The sequence below is a fragment of the Ascaphus truei genome, unplaced genomic scaffold, assembly GCF_040206685.1.
Source record: "Ascaphus truei isolate aAscTru1 unplaced genomic scaffold, aAscTru1.hap1 HAP1_SCAFFOLD_1485, whole genome shotgun sequence".
Classification (NCBI taxonomy): domain Eukaryota; kingdom Metazoa; phylum Chordata; class Amphibia; order Anura; family Ascaphidae; genus Ascaphus; species Ascaphus truei.
Genome location: NW_027454372.1, coordinates 8,987 through 30,119, shown reverse-complemented (window position 1 = coordinate 30,119; position 21,133 = coordinate 8,987). Strand labels below are relative to the sequence as shown.

Sequence of the window (21,133 nt, the reverse complement as noted above, 5' to 3'; positions counted from 1 at the left end):
AGGGAGTCACACACACAGAGCAGGGAGCACAGGGAGTCACACACACAGAGCAGGGAGCACAGGGAGTCACACACAGGGAGCAAAGGGAGTCACACACACAGAGCAGGGAGCACAGGGAGGCACACACACAGAGCAGGGAGCACAGGGAGCCACACACAGGGAGCACAGGGAGTCACACACACTGAGCAGGGGGCACAGGGAGTCACACACACTGAGCAGGGGGCACAGGGGGTCACACACAGGCCTGGAAGTTGCACTGGGAGCCCAGGCTGACCCTGTTTCTGTATTGCAGAATACTTTAGCAATCCGAGTCCGGTCGGAGGGAGCCGGGAGCACCGGGAAACTCTGCCGATGATCCCCGAAGCAGAGGAGGCGGACGCCAGCCCTGGGCACACTGAGCACACACTGCTGCGCTTCCGTCCGACACGCCACGGCCTGTGCACACAGGGAGCCTGCTGCTGTGCGTCAGGAGGGGACGCCGCGTCCGAGCCACTTACATGTCTTAAGTCCCGTCGCAGAGCAGCGCACGGGGAGTCAGCGTGTGTTATACACAGTAACTATAAGGGGGACTCGCCGAGCAGCGCACGGGGAGTCAGCGTGTGTTATACACAGGGACTATAAGGGGGACTCGCCGAGCAGCGCACGGGGAGTCAGCGTGTGTTATACACAGTAACTATAAGGGGGACTCGCCGAGCAGCGCACGGGGAGTCAGCGTGTGTTATACACAGTAACTATAAGGGGGACTCGCCGAGCAGCGCACGGGGAGTCAGCGTGTGTTATACACAGTAACTATAAGGGGGACTCGCCGAGCAGCGCACGGGGAGCCCAAGTGTGTTATACACAGTAACTATAAGGGGGACTCGCCGAGCAGCGCACGGGGAGCCCAAGTGTGTTATACACAGGGACTATAAGGGGGACTCGCCGAGCAGCGCACGGGGAGCCCAAGTGTGTTATACACAGGAACTATAAGGGGGACTCAGAGCAGCGCACGGGGAGCCCAAGTGTGTTATACACAGGGACTATAAGGGGGACTCAGAGCAGCGCACGGGGAGCCCAAGTGTGTTATATACAGGGACTATAAGGGGGACTCAGAGCAGCGCACGGGGAGTCAGAGTGTGTTATACACAGGGACTATAAGGGGGACTCGCCGAGCAGCGCACGGGGAGCCCAAGTGTGTTATACACAGTAACTATAAGGGGGACTCGCCGAGCAGCGCACGGGGAGCCCAAGTGTGTTATACACAGGGACTATAAGGGGGACTCGCCGAGCAGCGCACGGGGAGCCCAAGTGTGTTATACACAGGGACTATAAGGGGGACTCGCCGAGCAGCGCACGGGGAGCCCAAGTGTGTTATACACAGGGACTATAAGGGGGACTCGCCGAGCAGCGCACGGGGAGCCCAAGTGTGTTATACACAGGGACTATAAGGGGGACTCAGAGCAGCGCATACAGGTTGACCGTCTGTTATACATAGTGACTATAAGGGGGGCACGCACACAGGGAGCCCCCCACCTCTCCTCGCCGTGCCGGTGTTTCCCGTTCCCTGCCGGCTGTCCATGGAATGATTTCAGTACATTTTTCTGTCTCCGTCTGGTGGTTGAAGCTTAAAACGTTCAGCGAAGGCTGCGACTATACAGGAATCTGGGGGCTGGTGACGTACTAACGTTGTTTTTACTTGAACAAGGAAGTGTGCGTGCGTGCGTGCGTATGTATATATAGTGATAACGCTGTCACGTTGCGGGGTCTTGTGTCCCATATTAAGGCAGAAAACTCTGTATTTTTTTATACAGGGTTTATTTACAGGGGTTAAATAACACAATAATACGCCCATCTTCATGAAAATAAAGCCTGCTCCTATCGGGAGTCTAAACATCAGCTCCCTCTTTGATTGTCGCTGGCCAACTAAACTGGTTCCCAGCTTTAAACAACCCACCCGGTTAGCAACAATATCAGCAGTCCTTAGGCACCCAAATATACATTGCTTAGTCCTTATCTGTTGTTGGGACTCGGTCCCACGGGAGTCCAGGAAATTCCTCTGGATCCAATGTCCTGGACAGGACAGCCCTGCTTCCACAGCAGACTCGCGTTCCTTGCTTCCTGGGTGTGCAACCCAGGCAGTCCCAGCAGGCTCTGCGACCACCGTCCAGCAAGCCTAGGGGACTGTGCCAGCCAGCTTCCTCCTGGCTGGGGAGAAAGTCAGTCTCTCTCTCTACCCCTCTCCTCTCTCTGTGCCCAGCTCTCTGTCTGCCTTTTACACTCCTGCTCACTCCGGAGACCAGACTGATTTGCTGTACTTGCAACAAGCCTCTGCAGGGGAGGGTTTCTGTAGGCTGGAGTGCACAATGAGTTGCATCACTCCAGCCCATACAGAGACAGTGACTGTATCACAATGTGTGTGTGTACATGGTACATGTGTAAGTATACATGGTAAGGCGTGCAGATGATAGATGTATCCTGGAAAATCATTGGGGACGGTCTAGGACTTGGTCGCGGCTGTTTCACCGGAAGCTTCCGCCGCCGCTAAACCCCTTACCCTAAGCCCTTCCCCTAAAAGCCGCTACCTTAACCACTAAAACTACTTAAATTAACCCCCTGCCCAGTAATAAAACTTACCTTAGAAGCCGGCGGTGGCGGGCTTCCAGCGGCGAAACGTCCGACACCTTCTGTATTGGGGAGGCCTTCATCCAGCATATAGATATATATGCAAAGATGCGTGCGTGCGTGCGTGCGTGCGCGCACACATATATTGTAAAAGAAAACGTGTGCACATACAAGTGACGATTTCCAGGCTGCTGCTCTCACCCTAAACGTTTGCTCTCCTGTTTCTGCGCCTCTGACCGCTCCCCCAGCGCCTGTCTGTCTAACCGCACCCCCAGCGCCTGTCTGACTGACCTCTCCCCAAGCGCCTGTCTGACTGACCTCTGCCCCAGCACCTGTCTGACTGACCGCTCCCCCAGCACCTGTCTCACTGACCTCTGCCCCAGCACCTGTCTGACTGACCTCTCCCCCAGCGCCTGTCTCACTGACCGCTCCCCCAGCACCTGTCTCACTGACCTCTGCCCCAGCACCTGTCTGACTGACCGCTCCCCCAGCACCTGTCTCACTGACCTCTGCCCCAGCACCTGTCTGACTGACCTCTCCCCCAGCGCCTGTCTCACTGACCTCTCCCCCAGCGCCTGTCTCACTGACCTCTGCCCCTGTGCCAGTGTAATGACTGACCTCTCCCCTTCCGGCGCTGACAGGATCACCGGGACGTTATTAACCCTGCGAGAGCCAATCCCCTTTTATATGAAGACGAAAAACCCATTTTTAGACGCTTTTGAAGACCGTTTCTACGTGTGTATGTGTGTATATAAGTTTATAATATATATATATATTGACTGATTTTCTGTAAATATACCGGGTTAACCCTTTCGCTACAAGAGGTGCCAGCAATGTCTTGCAGGCCGTTCCCTGGCAGCAAAAGGGTTAATAAAATGGCCGCTTCTTACCTCTTATGTGATAAGTCTGGGAGCCTCTTACGAGGGGGGGGGAGGCGCGCCTTATCACCTAACAGGGAGGCGCTTATCCCAGGGGGGGGGCTCAACTCCAGTCTTTAAGCCCCTCCAACAGGACAGTTTTTTTCAGGATATCCCTACTTCAGCACAGGTAGCTCCATCAGTCCCTGCTTCAGCACAGGTAGCTCAATCAGCTGTGCTGAAGCTGGGACTGATTGAGCCACCTGTGCTGAAGCAGGGATATCCTGAAAACCTGACCTGTTGGGTGGCAGGGGGGTTGAGCACACCTGGCTTATCCTATGAAATAATGATTATGTACCAGACGTAAGTTAAACGTTGATCTCTTTCTCTCTCTGTCACTTGTTCTTTCCTCCCATCCTCTCGTCTTTCTTTCCTTGCTTTGTAAACCTGCGCGCCGGGGGCCTGCACTGAAACATGACGACGCCTACACATAGCGGCGACAAGCTCCCGCTGGACTCGCTGAGCCCCTTTTTAAAGCAGCAATCCACACGTCCTCTCGCCCCCTTTCTGGCGCTGTTTTCATTTTTACGATGCGACGCTCGGTTCAGCAGATGGAAGCGTTTGAAATGGGCAGCGTCCGGGAGGTCAAAATGGCCGCCCTTCCCCAGAGCCCAGTGCAGTGCAACGGTTACCGTGGTAACCTCAGACGCTAGAGATGAAGAATATAGTGATTTTTAAGTGGGTTTTTTAGCAGGGACGTGCTCGGGGCACAACACTAAGGTTATACGAGTTAAACTAAAGGATTCTGATGGGAATTGCTGCTTTAAAGGTTCAGTCCCACTTGCGAGTGAGTTGGGCCAATGGTAGCGCTAGATTTAATAGGGTGGGCAACTCCAGTCCTAAAAGGCCACCAACAGGTTAGGTTTTGAGGCTATCCCTGCTTCAGCATGGGTGGGGCAGTCTTTCATTGAGCCACCTGTGCTGAAGCAGGGATATCCTGAAAACCTGGCCTGTCGGTGGCCCTTGAGGACTGGCGTTGCCCCGCCCCTGGGTTGGGCATTAGTGATTTAACGCTTCAATAAGAAAATCGATGGATCGTAAATAATTTAGCGCAGGTCTGAGTTACGGGGGGCGACGGGAGATAGGTGGATTTACCTTCCGCGCCAAAAAAGATTAAAAAATGAAAATACATATACTTTTATATTCAAATTTAAAAGGGGGATTAAGTCACTTTGAACCCATGAAACCCCCTTCTCTGGCAGAGGGGGGGCGGCCGCATGCTCGTTTTCACAAACAAAATGGGAGACCATGATCGATCTTCGACTCCCTGGAGAGAGAATCGTGAGTCGCCAATCGCTTAGCACCCCGGAGGTGGCTGCACGCGCAGCTGGAGCATGGGAACCGGATTTCGATCATTTGTATAAAGAATAGCGTTTGTTCATTTTTTTTGGTTTGTTTATTTATCACTCGGGAAATTCTATGCTTTTCTTTCTTTTTGTGTGTTTTTAGAACGATCGGATAATGGAATAAACTCGGTTTGATTGAAAAATAACGATGTAGAATTGGTCATATTTGTTACATTTGTGTACATCCCGTCATTTTAGTGAGCGCTTTATTCCCACCCGGCGTCCACGCACGGGTCCTACACATAGCTATCGTTAGGCTTTTTTTATCCAGCAATATTGGCCATAATATATGGCCTATGGGTAATAGTTTTTTTTTTTGTAATTTATATTTTTATTCAAGTTTTCAAACATAAATGGGTACAAAATTCACGCCCCCCCTTCCTTTCAGGCACCCCCCCCCCCCCCCTGCCTTTCACGCCCCCCCCCTGCCTTTCACGCCCCCCCCTGCCTTTCACGCCCCCCCCCTGCCTTTCACGCCCCCCCCTGCCTTTCACGCCCCCCCCTGCCTTTCACGCCCCCCCCAGCCTTTCACGCCCCCCCCAGCCTTTCACGCCCCCCCCAGCCTTTCACGCCCCCCCCTGCCTTTCACGCCCCCCCTGCCTTTCACGCCCCCCCCTGCTTTTCACGCCCCCCCCCTGCCTTTCACGCCCCCCCCCCTGCCTTTCACGCCCCCCCCTGCCTTTTACGCCCCCCCTGCTTTTCACGCCCCCCCCCTGCCTTTCACGCCCCCCCCCCTGCCTTTCACGCCCCCCCCTGCCTTTCACGCCCCCCCTGCTTTTCACGCCCCCCCCCTGCCTTTCACGCCCCCCCCCTGCCTTTCACGCCCCACCCCCTGCCTTTCACGCCCCACCCCTGCCTTTCACGCCCCCCCCTGCCTTTCACGCCCCCCCCTGCCTTTCCCCCTGCCTTTCACGCCCCCCCTCCCTGCCTCCGGGCAACGCCGGGTATATCAGCTAGTATCTTATAAACAACATAACACATTCCGCTCAAACCACTCCCAAATCATCTCTTCCTCCGGGAACACCCCCCTATCCGGCATCCCAGGGATCCCCGACCCTATCATACTTCTCAAAAGTGTGATCCAGGAACGAGGTAAGCTTCTCCATCAATTGGACGTCATTAACCCTTCTAATAACCTCTCTTCTGGAGGGCGGAGTGTCTTTTCCCACACTGCTGCTGCTGCTGCTGCTGCTGCTACAGCGCACCTAGCCGCCATTAGTATATGCAGGATCAATTTAACTGTACAGTGGTTCACATCTTCCATGGGTTTAGCCAGAATAATTAAAATTGGATCTAACGGGATCTCAATATCCGTTACATCTTTTATTAACTTCAGAACTGTTCTCCAGTATGTCTGCATTACTGGACAATGCCCCAGATATGTGCCACATCTCCTAGCTGTCCACATCCTCTCCAACACCTGTCCGAGGTCCCCGGGAACATCAGTTTGAATCTTTTTGGGGGTGTAACACCAGCGTAACAAAATGTTAGAGATATTCTCTTTCGTTACCGTACAAATAGAGGTTTTACCCGCATTCTCACAGATATCTTCCCAGTCCTCCCTCGTTATTTCGGTCTGAAAACCCAGGGCCCACTGGTCCATATACATGTGAGCCGGGGTATCCTGTTTTGGGACTAAACCCCTTGTAAAGAGATGATATCAAACCCCTTTGATATTTTTTTGTTTTACATAGATCTTCCCCTCGGGTGTAGTTAGGAAATCCCTCCCCGTAGAAACCCTGGCAGATAAAATGCTGAACCTGCATATACCCAAACAGCTCAGTTTGGGGGAGGCCGCACTTTCTCATCAGTTCCTCCAACGACATTAGCTTATCTTTTTCTATTAAATCTCCCGCCTCCAGGATCCCTCTTTGTCTCCAAATGTCGAAACTCTGTCCCCGAAAACCTGGGAGAAACCCCGGGTTACCACGCAGGGCAGCGGGCCTAGACGGAGTTGAAATAACCCTATACTTTTTTTTTTTTTGGCCACCTGCCGAAGTTTCAAAGTAAACCCGATTTACTGCCGGTTCCGATTGTCCCTGCGCCCGAACATAGTAAAGAGGGCAGCCCGACTGGGTTTTTGAGCGAGCTTTCTAAATCCACCCAGGCATAAACCCCTCTCGGGGAATGCCAGTACACTATTTGTCTCATATGAGAGGCGATATAGTATTTTAAAATATTTGGGACTGCCAGACCACCCCCTTCTTTAGTATCTAACATAATTGATCTGGTTATACTCGGTTGTTTATGCTTCCAAATAAATGGCATAATTCGATTTTGGATATCTTTTATAATTGTATATGGGACAGATATTGGTAATGTCTGAAAGTAATACAAGAGTCTAAGGAGAATATTCATCTTTCCCGCAGTAATACGCGCTAACCAGGAGACACAGTGGCAGTTCCAAACTTGCAAATCTTTTTTTATCTTTGAAAAAAGGTCAGGATGGTTATATTTATATAATGAGTTATAGTCTCTTGTGAGATACAGCCCCAAATTCTTCAGGTGGGTCTTTTTTCAATTTAGAATCAAAATGCCGTTTGAGAACAGCGACCTCCTTTTCAGGTTAGCGTCAAATTTAAGCCTTCCGACTTTCCCATATTAACTTTTATACCCAGGCAATTCTCCAAACCGCCGAAGAGAAGATTGCAAATTCGGGAGAGATGTCAATGGGTTAGATATAGTAAGAATAATATCCTCTGCAAATAATGACATTTTATAATACTCATCTTTTTGTTTTTTGATCCCTTGTATATTTGGGGAAGCTCTTATAGTGGCCGCGAGAGGCTCAATTGTTAAGGCAAAAAGAAGAGGAGAGAGGGGACACCCCTGTCTCGTACCATTCTTGATTGTTATCAGATTCCCCTCCCCCCCTGGAATCTTCAAAGTGGCTGTCGGTGACTGATAGAGGGCCCTTTTTGTAATAAAAAAAAACGGAGAATCCGAATGCTCTAGCGTTTTATCCAGCCAATCCCACCTTATCCTATCAAACGCCTTCTCCGCATCCAGGATCAGCAACACCGCTTTCAATTTGGACTTATGTACTTATGTCAATAACATTAATAATTTTCCTTGTATTATCCGACGCCTGGCGCTCACACACAAATCCCACCTGGTCATAATGTATTAATCTAGGAAGTATGGGATTCAACCTGTTAGCCAGAATTTTACTATGGATTTTCAGATCCATATTAAGAAGCGAGATTGGCCTGTAGCTACCTTCGTCATCTGTGGAGGGGGTTTGTTTCCCGCAGAGGAAATCATTAAATAAATCGAACAGACAAGGCCCCAAAATTCCTATAACATTTTTATAATACAGGTTTGAAAATCCGTCTGGGCCGTGGGCCTCAATGAACTAACCGCCCTCCCAAGCTCGAGCGGGGTTATTTTTGCATTTAAAATGTTATGATCCTCCTCCGTCGATTTTGGGAGATTACAGTCTCTCCGATAATTCTCGATATGGCATGAGCCCGGGATTTTTGCATTCGGGGTAGAATTATCTAGATCGTAGAGGTTCGTATAAAATGTAACAAATTCCTCTGCAATCTTTGAGGGATTGTATGTGACTGTGATGGATTGGATAAAATGCCTATTTCTTCATCTGTAATACCTTGCTATGTTCCTTACTCAAAATGGCTACCGCAGCTACCCCTTCCATCAAGTATGGAAGATGGCACCCGAGGAATTCCACCCAAATGCTGATGTGTCCAAAAAAAACTACAATAACAAGACCATATAAGGAAAAGACCTAACAAAGAACCAATAAGACACTGATCTGTGCATTAGACCTGAGACAGCTCCTTTGCATACAAACCCTCCCCTACAGCCCCTATATAGGAACGCAGGCTGTAGTAATAAAGGCAGACATTATCATTCTGAACTCCTGTGTCAGTGTGATTTTTCTCAGTGCATGCACTACCTACGTAGGAAACTAATCTGGACGGGGACAGATACTCTGCAAGACGTTTTGTCTGATCCAAATCATGACCCCTTCTCCTTTTCTCCTAATAGCGGGGACCGAAGCCCTCGTCCTGATCCCGCTGAGTTTATTTGCCAACAAACGGTCTGCCTTATCTCCCTTATCATAGTATGTCTGCTTGGTCCACTTAAGGGCCTTCTCCACAGCCTCCGGTTGCAATCTCTTAAGCTCTTCCCTTGCCTGGCTCGGTATTCTATGGATTTTCCTCGACTTGTTTTTTTTTTATATGAACTTTCCAACGTCACCATTTTTCCCGTTACATATTTTTGTTTTTCCATTTTTATTTTCTTTCTATAGGATGCAATTGAAATAAGATGTTCTCTAATCGTGGCCTACGTTTACCATTACTGTTCAGACCCCTAACATTCCTAGAAATTACTTTCCGTGGCGTTTGACCGGTCATTTCCAGTATCGTGGAACTCTCTCTATTGTGAAAGTTATGCTCCAAAAAAACTCGATGGTTGTAGAAAACACAAAGGGGAACAGAACAAAAAAAAGGGGCGGGGGGTATTTTCCCAAATCGGGAACTTGGAGAATAAAACAATAAATAAAAATTCAATTGGAAAATAAGATGAGTGTAACGAGTCAACTCATCCCAATTTTGTGGCCAGTACCTACATGGATTGAAGGGAAAAGGGGTGGACCGGGCGTTTCTCAGTGCAAGTGACAAATAAAGTGAACTGTGTCAAGTAAACTACTAATAAGTATAATAATAATGGGATAATGAAATACTTCAATCAGTGCAAACCCATCACCTCAAAAACGAGAGAGAGAGAGAGAGAGAGAGAGAGAGAGAGAGAGAGAGAATCGCTGCTGTACACCCTTGAATAGGACTGTTCGATGTCCCAGCTGTAGTGATTTTTGTCTTCCAGGTAAGGGGGGAGCGCTTGGTGAATAAGTGAAATATATAAAGAAACAAGAGACAAAACCAATAATAGTGTACTCTGTGATACAAAATATTCCTATCAGATTCTGTGTTGGTCTCACTCACAATGTTCTTCCTATGTCATGTAGCATATCAGAGATACTTCTCTCTCCGATAGGAGCCCCTGTTCTCTGTCCCTCGGTAGGGGTTGTGTTGTTATACACCCTCTGATGTGTCACTTGTCCTCATCAAGTAACGTTCGTAAGTAGAAAGAAGAGGGATATCGCGACAGTGTGATATTGTAGGGATAATGTATTGCACAAGATAGCAGGTAAAACAATTACACTCACATTTGTAAATGTTAAAAAGTACGTGGGAGAGAACTGCTGGGGAAACCGCTGGTCTGCTGTATGTCTCACCGATCAGACCGCCGCACCGCTATGCACCGCTATGCACCGCACGCACCCGCCACTTCCGGTGGTGATCCAACTGTGGGCGGTAGTGGCTTCTCCGGTTTCTTCAGCTATGCACTGCCAGTCCTTTCAGTCTCCAGTCCTCCCAGGATCATAGATCCAACGCGTTTCGCACAGGCTCGCTCAAGAATCATCTCTATAGCTGAAGAAACCGGAGAAGCCACTTCCGCCCATAGTTGGATTACCACCGGAAGTGACGTATGCGGATGCGTGCGTTGTATAGCTTTAACTTTAACTCTGGGCGTAGCAACTCAGATGGGTACCCCTAGTTTTATGTAGATTTTATATTTATAAATAAAGCTGCAACTAATTTCTCCCAAGACATTGTGTTTATTTGTGGGTGTTCTATTAAGGTAGGGTTTGGTGTTGTCACGTACGGCACACCTGTGAGCTCGTGACCTGCATACAGGACGAAGGGTTAATACACAGCTTGCAAGCTGGCCCACTTTTCACCTTCGCAAAGGTCCCTCAAATTAACATCTCCCCTCAATCCGTCCCCATATACCACCTGTCACGGACAGCACACAAGTGGGCACGTGACAGATATGCAACCAGGGTTAATACACACGGCTTCTCTAGCCAACTCACCTTTTACCTGCACAATACACTTTCAATGAGTTAATATTTACCCCTTACTCAATTGCAATCATATCTATACGCTTCAACCACACAAGAATTATGCAAAATTAATATCTGTCAGGGTCTCAGGTCCCTGTTTATAATAGAAAAAAACTTGGCACTTCACACACAATCTGTTCTATCAAAATGTGTCCGAAAACGTAAATACTCTCCAGAGTGGGCAACAGTTCATTCAGAGCCCAAAGCATTACTTATTAAATGATTAAGCTTAATCAATTACCTGCAATTACAATAAACAGTTAATAATATAGAAATGTATACCATATAACAACTGTAAATACAGAAACGGACAGGGCGAATTGGGAAATATGCACTAATGTTACATGAACAGATTCGTTCCCACATGTCCTGATCCTCAGTGAATTTCCTAGTCGGTGGGTGTTGGGCGCTGCGGCCCAAATATAAAAGCCACAGAATGAAGGCGCGCCTCTGCTTTGCAAACACTATGCTGGTGTATTGGGTAAGGTCAGGGAAGTGATGTTGTCGTATGGTGCCCTGTGGTATAACTGAAGGGTTGTAGTGATTTGCCTTCTTGGTGATGTTGTATATTTGTTGGTACTTGAGTGGTTTAAATAAGTCACTCGGAGGTATATATGAACTTCCTCCCTTCAGGGTATATGCTTCCTTGTGTCGTTTCCTGGGGGAAGGTGTCTGTCTACGCTGTTTACATGTATGCTGTATGTGTGGGTTTGTGTACCGGCAAAAAAGGTTTCACAGTCTTACCCCAGGGCTCCGCTGCGTGGACCAGTTCGCAGTTGTCGCGTCCGCCCGGTGCTGTTAATGCCTCTTCTGGTACTCCTTCAAGCTCGCGGCCTTCCGCAGCCTTCCGCGGCAGTCTTGTCACCAGCTCCCGTAACAGACACACCAAGCACCCCTTCCTCACCGGTCCGTTTGGCGCCAAATCAGGTAGGGGCTGTGCAGGTAGCTTTCTACGGGTGCTCGCAAGGTACCCCTGAGGAAGCCAAAATCTGGTGAAACGCGTAGGGTGAAATACCAATACCTTCTGAATACCCGTAGAAAGCTACCTGGTAAAACATTTTATAAATAAACATATGAACCCACTAAGGGCTTATCAGCAACACTCACGTGTTCAATGAAGACCTCTTAAAACCTGTGGTTCTACTGATAGCCCTGAGGGTACTTTATCCAGGGAGAAAATACCCATGAAACAACAATCAGCAGAGAGTGAGAGATCAGCAATAATATCTGTGCTTTTAACCAAGATACTCTAAATGTGAGTGTTTATCTTTATTACCCCTGTATTTTCACCCACAAACAGACTGCGCCATGCGCTTTGTTCAGTTTTTTTTGTCTCCTTTCGTGAGATGCAGATTTGGATGAAAGACACGGCTAAGTGACCACACAATTCTGTATTATTTGCGGTTTCTGCACAAAGCTCAAGATAGCCAAAGTGTGAGTTCTGATCACATCGGACAATCAAGACAGTTGTGCCATTTTCAACGTATTACACTATACAGGCAGTCCTCGGTTATCCGACACAATGTGTTACTCAAAATGTCGTTGGATAGCGAAACGTTGTAAAGCGAAACACGTTTTCCCATCGGAACACTGTTTAAATGAAAGGTTCCGTTCCTGAAGGCATTTTTAACACTAAAATACACCAAATATTTTACGCAGGCAATAAGATATGCAGCACACATAAATTATATAGTGTATATACTGTATTATATATATATATATATATAAAATATAACATAATAAATAATATATTATATAGTATAATATAATATTATATATATATATATATACCCTCTTACGACGCTTTGCAACGTTGTTTATGTGTATGTGTGTGTGTGTGTATATATATATATATATATATATATATATATATATATATATATATATATATATATAAATAAAACACATATACAACGTTGCAAAGCGTCGTAAGAGCGTTGGATAAGCCGTTTTGGCGTTGTAAAAATGAACATAGGTATGCATTGCACAGCGTTGGATAAGCCATTCGTTGTAAAACGAGGACTGCCTCTATGTTGTTTCTTGTATCCACATCTGGATCAACACCCAGCGCCCAAGAGAACCTACACCCAGCGCCCAAGAGAACCTACACCCAGCGCCCAAGAGAACCTACACCCAGCGCCCAAGAGAACCTACACCCAGCGCCCAAGAGAACCTACACCCAGCGCCCAAGAGAACCTACACCCAGCGCCCAAGAGAACCTACACCCAGCGCCCAAGAGAACCTACACCCAGCGCCCAAGAGAACCTACACCCAGCGCCCAAGAGAACCTACACCCAGCGCCCAAGAGAACCTACACCCAGCGCCCAAGAGAACCTACACCCAGCGCCCAAGAGAACCTACACCCAGCACAACTTAGTCACAATAATGTCTTTGAAGTGAAGCCCGTTTCAATCAGCTCTCCTTGTGACCTTGGCAGCCAATCTCCTTGTGCCTCCCGCGTGAAAATTAGATTGTAAGCTCTGTGGAGCAGGGATTCATTGAGCCTGCAAAATGTTATATACAGCGCCGCGGCCGTTGTCAGCGCTATAGAAGAAACAAAAAAAAATGCTACCTCAATGGACCAGGTGGTAATTTAAATATATATTATATAATATATAAATATGCAACAAATGCACATAAAAAAAATACCCCAAATGATCTGTGTGAATTAGGGACCATGATTAATACATCCAATTAAAAATAAAAGCACTGTCCTACACACATGACTTGATAGCTCAAATCCTTCACTGTGCTCCTCTGCAGTGCATTGTGGGAGTTGTAGTCTCCAGTTTGCATTCACTTGCTGTGCCATGAAGGTAGCTGGACTACAACTCCCAGGCTCCTCCTGGAAGGTGCCAACCCTCCTACCCCTATCGTGACGTCGCCCTGCTCGCGGCGGCTGCCGGGAGTTGTAGTTCGCGGCGCGGAGGAGGGGCGTGGCGTCACTGCGCCGGCGGAGGGCGGGAGCGGCGCTGCGGAGACGGGACCCGGAAATAGAGGGAGAAAGAAGAAGGAGGCGACCGGGAAGGAACCGGCGCCCGGCCCGCGAGGGAAGGACAACCCGGAAGTAAGCGGGCCGACCGGAAATAAACCGGCGAAATTAAAACGGGGCGGGGAGTGATGAGTTAACCCCCTCTGGTGCGGGGAGTCCTATAGGTATCTCCCCACCTTCATCCGAACCCATTGTATGTCTTTATTTATATAGCGCCATTAACGTACATAGCGCTTCACAGTAGATATATGTTCCTTCCCCCCCGTATCTGACACCTCATCTCTATCCATCCCTGTACCAGACCCCTTTCCTATCCATTCTCGCCTTCTATATGTGAGGGCCCCCAGTGCCCCCCTATATGTGAGGCCCCCGTGCCACCTATATGCGAGGGCCCCGCGTGCCCCTATATGTGAGGCCCCCGTGCCCCCTATATGTGAGGCCCCCGTGCCCCCTATATGTGAGGCCCCCGTGCCCCCTATATGTGAGGCCCCTGTGCCCCCTATATGCGAGGGCCCCCCGCGTGCCCCTATATGCGAGGGCCCCCGCGTGCCCCCTATATGCGAGGGCCCCCCGCGTGCCCCCTATATGCGAGGGCCCCCCCGCGTGCCTCCTATATGCGAGGGCCCCCCCCGCGTGCCCCCTATATGCGAGGCCCCCCTATATGCGAGGCCCCCCTATATGCGAGGGCCCCCTATATGCGAGGGCCCCCCGCGCGCCCCCTGTATGCGAGGGCCCCCCGCGCGCCCCCAATATGTGAGGGCACGCTACCTATATGTGAGGGCAGCCCGCACGCCCCCTATATGTGAGGGCCCCCATGCACCCCATATGCGAGGGCCCCCCGCACGCCCTGTATATGTGAGGGCATGCTACCTATATGTGAGGGCCCCCCGCACGCCCCCTATGTGAGGGCCCGCACCTCCTATATGTGAGCGCCCCGCTATGTGAGGGCCCGCACCCCCTATATGTGAGGCCCCCTATATGTGAGCCCCCCACCCGGGCCCCTATATGTGAGCCCCCCCCCCACCCGGGCCCCTATATGTGAGCCCCCCCCCCACCCGGGCCCCTATATGTGAGCCCCCCCCCCACCCGGGCCCCTATATGTGAGCCCCCCCCACCCGGGCCCCTATATGTGAGCCCCCCCCCCACCCGGGCCCCTATATGTGAGCCCCCCCCCCACCCGGGCCCCTATATGTGAGCCCCCCCCACCCGGGCCCCTATATGTGAGCCCCCCCCCCACCCGGGCCCCTATATGTGAGCCCCCCCCCACCCGTGCCCCTATATGTGAGCCCCCCCCCCACCCGTGCCCCTATATGTGAGCCCCCCCCCCACCCGTGCCCCTATATGTGAGCCCCCCCCCACCCGTGCCCCTATATGTGAGCCCCACCCGTGCCCCTATATGTGAGCCCCCCCCACCCGTGCCCCTATATGTGAGCCCCCCCCACCCGTGCCCCTATATGTGAGCCCCCCCCACCCGTGCCCCTATATGTGAGCCCCCCCCACCCGTGCCCCTATATGTGAGCCCCCCCCACCCGTGCCCCTATATGTGAGCCCCCCCCACCCGTGCCCCTATATGTGAGCCCCCCCACCCGTGCCCCTATATGTGAGCCCCCCCCACCCGTGCCCCTATATGTGAGCCCCCCCCACCCGTGCCCCTATATGTGAGCCCCCCCCACCCGTGCCCCTATATGTGAGCCCCCCCCCACCCGTGCCCCTATATGTGAGCCCCCCCCCCACCCGTGCCCCTATATGTGAGCCCCCCCCCCACCCGTGCCCCTATATGTGAGCCCCCCCCCACCCGTGCCCCTATATGTGAGCCCCCCCCCACCCGTGCCCCTATATGTGAGCCCCCCCCACCCGTGCCCCTATATGTGAGCCCCCCCCACCCGTGCCCCTATATGTGAGCCCCCCCCACCCGTGCCCCTATATGTGAGCCCCCCCACCCGTGCCCCTATATGTGAGCCCCCCCACCCGTGCCCCTATATGTGAGCCCCCCCACCCGTGCCCCTATATGTGAGCCCCCCCCACCCGTGCCCCTATATGTGAGCCCCCCCACCCGTGCCCCTATATGTGAGCCCCCCCACCCGTGCCCCTATATGTGAGCCCCCCCACCCGTGCCCCTATATGTGAGCCCCTCCCACCCGTGCCCCTATATGTGAGCCCCCCCCACCCGTGTCCCTATATGTGAGCCCCCCCACCCGTGTCCCTATATGTGAGCCCCCCCCACCCGTGCCCCTATATGTGAGCCCCCCCCACCCGTGCCCCTATATGTGAGCCCCCCCCACCCGTGCCCCTATATGTGAGGGCACGCTACCTATATGTGAGGGCAGCCCGCACGCCCCCTATATGTGAGGGCCCCCATGCACCCCATATGCGAGGGCCCCCCGCACGCCCCGTATATGTGAGGGCACGCTACCTATTTGTGAGGGCCCCCCGCACGCCCCCTATGTGAGGGCCCGCACCTCTTATATGTGAGCGCCCGCTATGTGAGGGCCCGCACCCCCTATATGTGAGGCCCCCTATATGTGAGCCCCCCACCCGTGCCCCTATATGTGAGCCCCCCCCCACCCGGGCCCCTATATGTGAGCCCCCCCCCACCCGGGCCCCTATATGTGAGCCCCCCCCCCACCCGGGCCCCTATATGTGAGCCCCCCCCCCACCCGGGCCCTTATATGTGAGCCCCCCCCCACCGGGCCCCTATATGTGAGCCCCCCACCCCCCACCCGTGCCCCTATATGTGAGCCCCCCCACCCGTGCCCCTATATGTGAGCCCCCCCACCCGTGCCCCTATATGTGAGCCCCTCCCACCCGTGCCCCTATATGTGAGCCCCCCCCACCCGTGTCCCTATATGTGAGCCCCCCCCACCCGTGTCCCTATATGTGAGCCCCCCCCACCCGTGTCCCTATATGTGAGCCCCCCCCCACCCGTGTCCCTATATGTGAGCCCCCCCCCCCACCCGTGCCCCTATATGTGAGCCCCCCCCCACCCGTGCCCCTATATGTGAGCCCCCCCACCCGTGCCCCTATATGTGAGCCCCCCCACCCGTGCCCCTATATGTGAGCCCCCCCACCCGTGCCCCTATATGTGAGCCCCCCCACCCGTGCCCCTATATGTGAGCCCCCCCACCCGTGCCCCTATATGTTAGCCCCCCCACCCGTGCCCCTATATGTGAGCCCCCCCCACCCGTGCCCCTATATGTGAGCCCCCCCCACCCGTGCCCCTATATGTGAGCCCCCCCACCCGTGCCCCTATATGTGAGCCCCCCCCACCCGTGCCCCTATATGTGAGCCCCCCACCCGTGCCCCTATATGTGAGCCCCCCCCACCCGTGCCCCTATATGTGAGCCCCCCCCACCCGTGCCCCTATATGTGAGCCCCCCCCACCCGTGCCCCTATATGTGAGCCCCCCCCACCCGTGCCCCTATATGTGAGCCCTCCCCACCCGTGCCCCTGTATGTGAGCCCCCCCCCACCCGTGCCCCTGTATGTGAGCCCCCCCCCCACCCGTGCCCCTGTATGTGAGCCCCCCCCCCCACCCGTGCCCCTGTATGTGAGCCCCCCCCCCACCCGTGCCTCTGTATGTGAGCCCCCCCCCACCCGTGCCCCTATATGTGAGCCCCCCCCACCCGTGCCCCTATATGTGAGCCCCCCCCCCCACCCGTGCCCTTATATGTGAGCCCCCCCCCACCCGTGCCCTTATATGTGAGCCCCCCCCACCCGTGCCCTTATATGTGAGCCCCCCCACCCGTGCCCTTATATGTGAGCCCCCCCCCACCCGTGCCCTTATATGTGAGCCCCCCCCCACCCGTGCCCTTATATGTGAGCCCCCCCCACCCGTGCCCTTATATGTGAGCCCCCCCCACCCGTGCCCTTATATGTGAGCCCCCCCCCACCCGTGCCCTTATATGTGAGCCCCCCCCACCCGTGCCCCTATATGTGAGCCCCCCCCACCCGTGCCCCTATATGTGAGCCCCCCCCACCCGTGCCCCTATATGTGAGCCCCCCCCACCCGTGCCCCTATATGTGAGCCCCCCCCACCCGTGCCCCTATATGTGAGCCCCCCCCCACCCGTGCCCCTATATGTGAGCCCCCCCCCACCCGTGCCCCTATATGTGAGCCCCCCCCCACCCGTGCCCCTATATGTGAGCCCCCCCCACCCGTGCCCCTATATGTGAGCCCCCCCCCCCACCCGTGCCCCTATATGTGAGCCCCCCCCACCCGTGCCCCTATATGTGAGCCCCCCCCACCCGTGCCCCTATATGTAAGCCCCCCCCACCCGTGCCCCTATATGTAAGCCCCCCCACCCGTGCCCCTATATGTGAGCCCCCCCACCCGTGCCCCTATATGTGAGCCCCCCCACCCGTGCCCCTATATGTGAGCCCCCCCCACCCGTGCCCCTATATGTGAGCCCCCTCCACCCATGCCCCTATATGTGAGCCCCCCCCCACCCGTGCCCCTATATGTGAGCCCCCCCCCACCCGTGCCCCTATATGTGAGCCCCCCCACCCGTGCCCCTATATGTGAGCCCCCCCCCACCCGTGCCCCTATATGTGAGCCCCCCCCACCCGTGCCCCTATATGTGAGCCCCCCCCACCCGTGCCCCTATATGTGAGCCCCCCCCCACCCGTGCCCCTATATGTGAGCCCCCCCCCACCCGTGCCCCTATATGTGAGCCCCCCCCACCCGTGCCCCTATATGTGAGCCCCCCCCCACCCGTGCCCCTATATGTGAGCCCCCCCCCCACCCGTGCCCCTATATGTGAGCCCCCCCCACCCTTGCCCCTATATGTGAGCCCCCCCCCACCCGTGCCCCTATATGTGAGCCCCCCCCCACCCGTGCCCCTATATGTGAGCCCCCCCACCCGTGCCCCTATATGTGAGGGCCCCCCCACCCGTGCCCCTATATGTGAGCCCCCCCACCCGTGCCCCTATATGTGAGCCCCCCCCCCACCCGTGCCCCTATATGTGAGGGCCCGCACCTGTACACAAGTCCTAGCCGGGCACATGGTGGCAGCAGGCTTTCCCTGCTGGCACTGATTCAGCCTCCGCCTTATCACTGATAATGGGCAGAGGAGTATCATGTGACCTCTGCTGTCCGAGCAGCACTGTGCACCATACAATGAGACCAAGTATCTCCAGATGCTCCCAGTCTGTTAATGAACGTGCTGCACTGTATAATTATGCGGAGTATCTCGCAAAAAAATTCAGTCCCGGTTAAAGATCTTGCTGCACTGTATAATGATACAGCGTATTACCAATATGCTGCCAGTCTCTGTATATTAACGTGCAGCACTGTATAATGATACAGAGTATCCCCATACCCGTCACATCCTATGAAAATGAATGTGCTTCAATGTATGATATTGAACATCCCCATTTGCTTAAGCTCCTGATAATGAGCGAGCGGCATTGTATAATGGTACTGAATATCTCTATACATGGATAGCCTTATAGAAATGACCATACTTGGCTTCTTATCAGTTCCACTAATATATATATATATATATATAAAGCGTTGGGGCTCTTGTGGTCCGTGGCGCTCTGGCGGTCCGTCGCACGTGGCGCTCTGGCGGTCCGTCGCACGTGGCTCTGGCTGGTCCGTGGCTCTCTGGCGGTCCGTCGCATGTGGCTCTCTGGCGGTCCGTCGCACGTGGCTCTCTGGCTGGTACGTGGCACGTGGCTCTCTGGCTGGTCCGTGGCATGTGGCTCTCTGGCTGGTCCATGGCATGTGGCTCTCTGGCTGGTCCGTGGCGTTCTGGTGAGGGACGCTCTGGCGACCTTAACATGTCATTGAGTTTGTGACTTTCCCTCCGTCGGGGAGACTCAAGTGATCGTAACACACGGCTCTGCATATAACACACGGCTCTGCATATAACACACGGCTCTGCATATAACACACGGCTCTGCATATAACACACGGATAACACACGGCTCTGCATATAACACACGGGAGCAGAAGGCGGTGTTCTAACTCTGTGTGTAGCCTGGACATGGAGACCAGGAAATCCTGCAGGGGGTGCTGCGATCTTGGGGTGTAGTGACGGAACGGTTTGTATGTGGGCGAGTACAGGAATAGCAGAGGAGCGGTGTGGTTGGGGTGCAGGGACAGCTGTTTGTATGTGGGCGAGTACAGGAATAGCAGAGGGGCGGTGTGGTTGGGGTGCAGTGACGACGGTTATACGGGTCAGTACAGGAATAGCAGAGAATGCTGCATGGCAGGATTGGGGTGCAGTGAGAGCTGTGGGTATGTGAGTCAGTACAGGAATAGCAGAGGATGCTGTATGGCAGGATTGGGGTGCAGTGAGAGCTGTGTGTATGTGGGTCAGTACAGGAATAGCAGAGGATGCTGCATGGCAGGATTGGGGTGCAGTGAGAGCTGTGTGTATGTGGGTCAGTACAGGAATAGCAGAGGAGGCTGCACGGCAGGATTGGGGTGCAGTGAGAGCTGTGTGTATGTGAGTCAGTACAGGAATAGCAGAGAATGCTGCATGGCAGGATTGGGGTGCAGTGAGAGCTGTGTGTATGTGAGTCAGTACAGGAATAGCAGAGAATGCTGCATGGCAGGATTGGGGTGCAGTGAGAGCTGTGTGTATGTGAGTCAGTACAGGAATAGCAGAGAATGCTACATGGCAGGATTGGGGTGCAGTGACAGCTGTGGGTATGTGGGTCAGTACAGGAATAGCAGAGGATGCTGCATGGCAGGATTGGGGTGCAGTGAGAGCTGTGTGTATGTGAGTCAGTACAGGAATAGCAGAGAATGCTGCATGGCAGGATTGGGGTGCAGTGAGAGCTGTGTGTATGTGGGTCAGTACAGGAATAGCAGAGGATGCTACATGGCAGGATTGGGGTGCAGTGACAGCTGTGGGTATGTGGGTCAGTACAGGAATAGCAGAGGATGCTGCATGGCAGGATTGGGGTGCAGTGAGAGCTGTGTGTATGTGGGTCAGTACAGGAATAGCAGAGGATGCTGTATGGCAGGATTGGGGTGCAGTGAGAGCTGTGTGTATGTGAGTCAGTACAGGAATAGCAGAGGATGCTGCATGGCAGGATTGGGGTGCAGTGAGAGCTGTGTGTATGTGGGTCAGTACAGGAATAGCAGAGGATGCTGTATGGCAGGATTGGGGTGCAGTGAGAGCTGTGTGTATGTGAGTCAGTACAGGAATAGCAGAGGATGCTGCATGGCAGGATTGGGGTGCAGTGAGAGCTGTGTGTATGTGGGTCAGTACAGGAATAGCAGAGGATGCTGCATGGCAGGATTGGGGTGCAGTGAGAGCTGTGGGTATGTGGGTCAGTACAGGAATAGCAGAGGATGCTGCATGGCAGGATTGGGGTGCAGTGAGAGCTGTG

The 21,133-nt window shown here is 53.3% G+C and overlaps 1 protein-coding gene across 2 annotated transcripts in view; it reads left to right on the top strand.

Annotated features, from left to right (window-relative positions):
* The window catches only part of LOC142476198 (rab11 family-interacting protein 3-like), a 49,232-nt gene extending 44,491 nt beyond the window's left edge, over nt 1-4,741 (top strand). For both annotated transcript variants that reach the window (XM_075581691.1, XM_075581690.1), the window contains one exon: nt 293-4,741. In XM_075581691.1, coding sequence (XP_075437806.1) covers nt 293-302 — 10 coding nt within the window. In that variant the 3' untranslated portion in view covers nt 303-4,741. The remainder of the gene's footprint in view (nt 1-292) is intronic.
* The last annotated feature ends 16,392 nt before the right edge of the window (nt 4,742-21,133 follow it).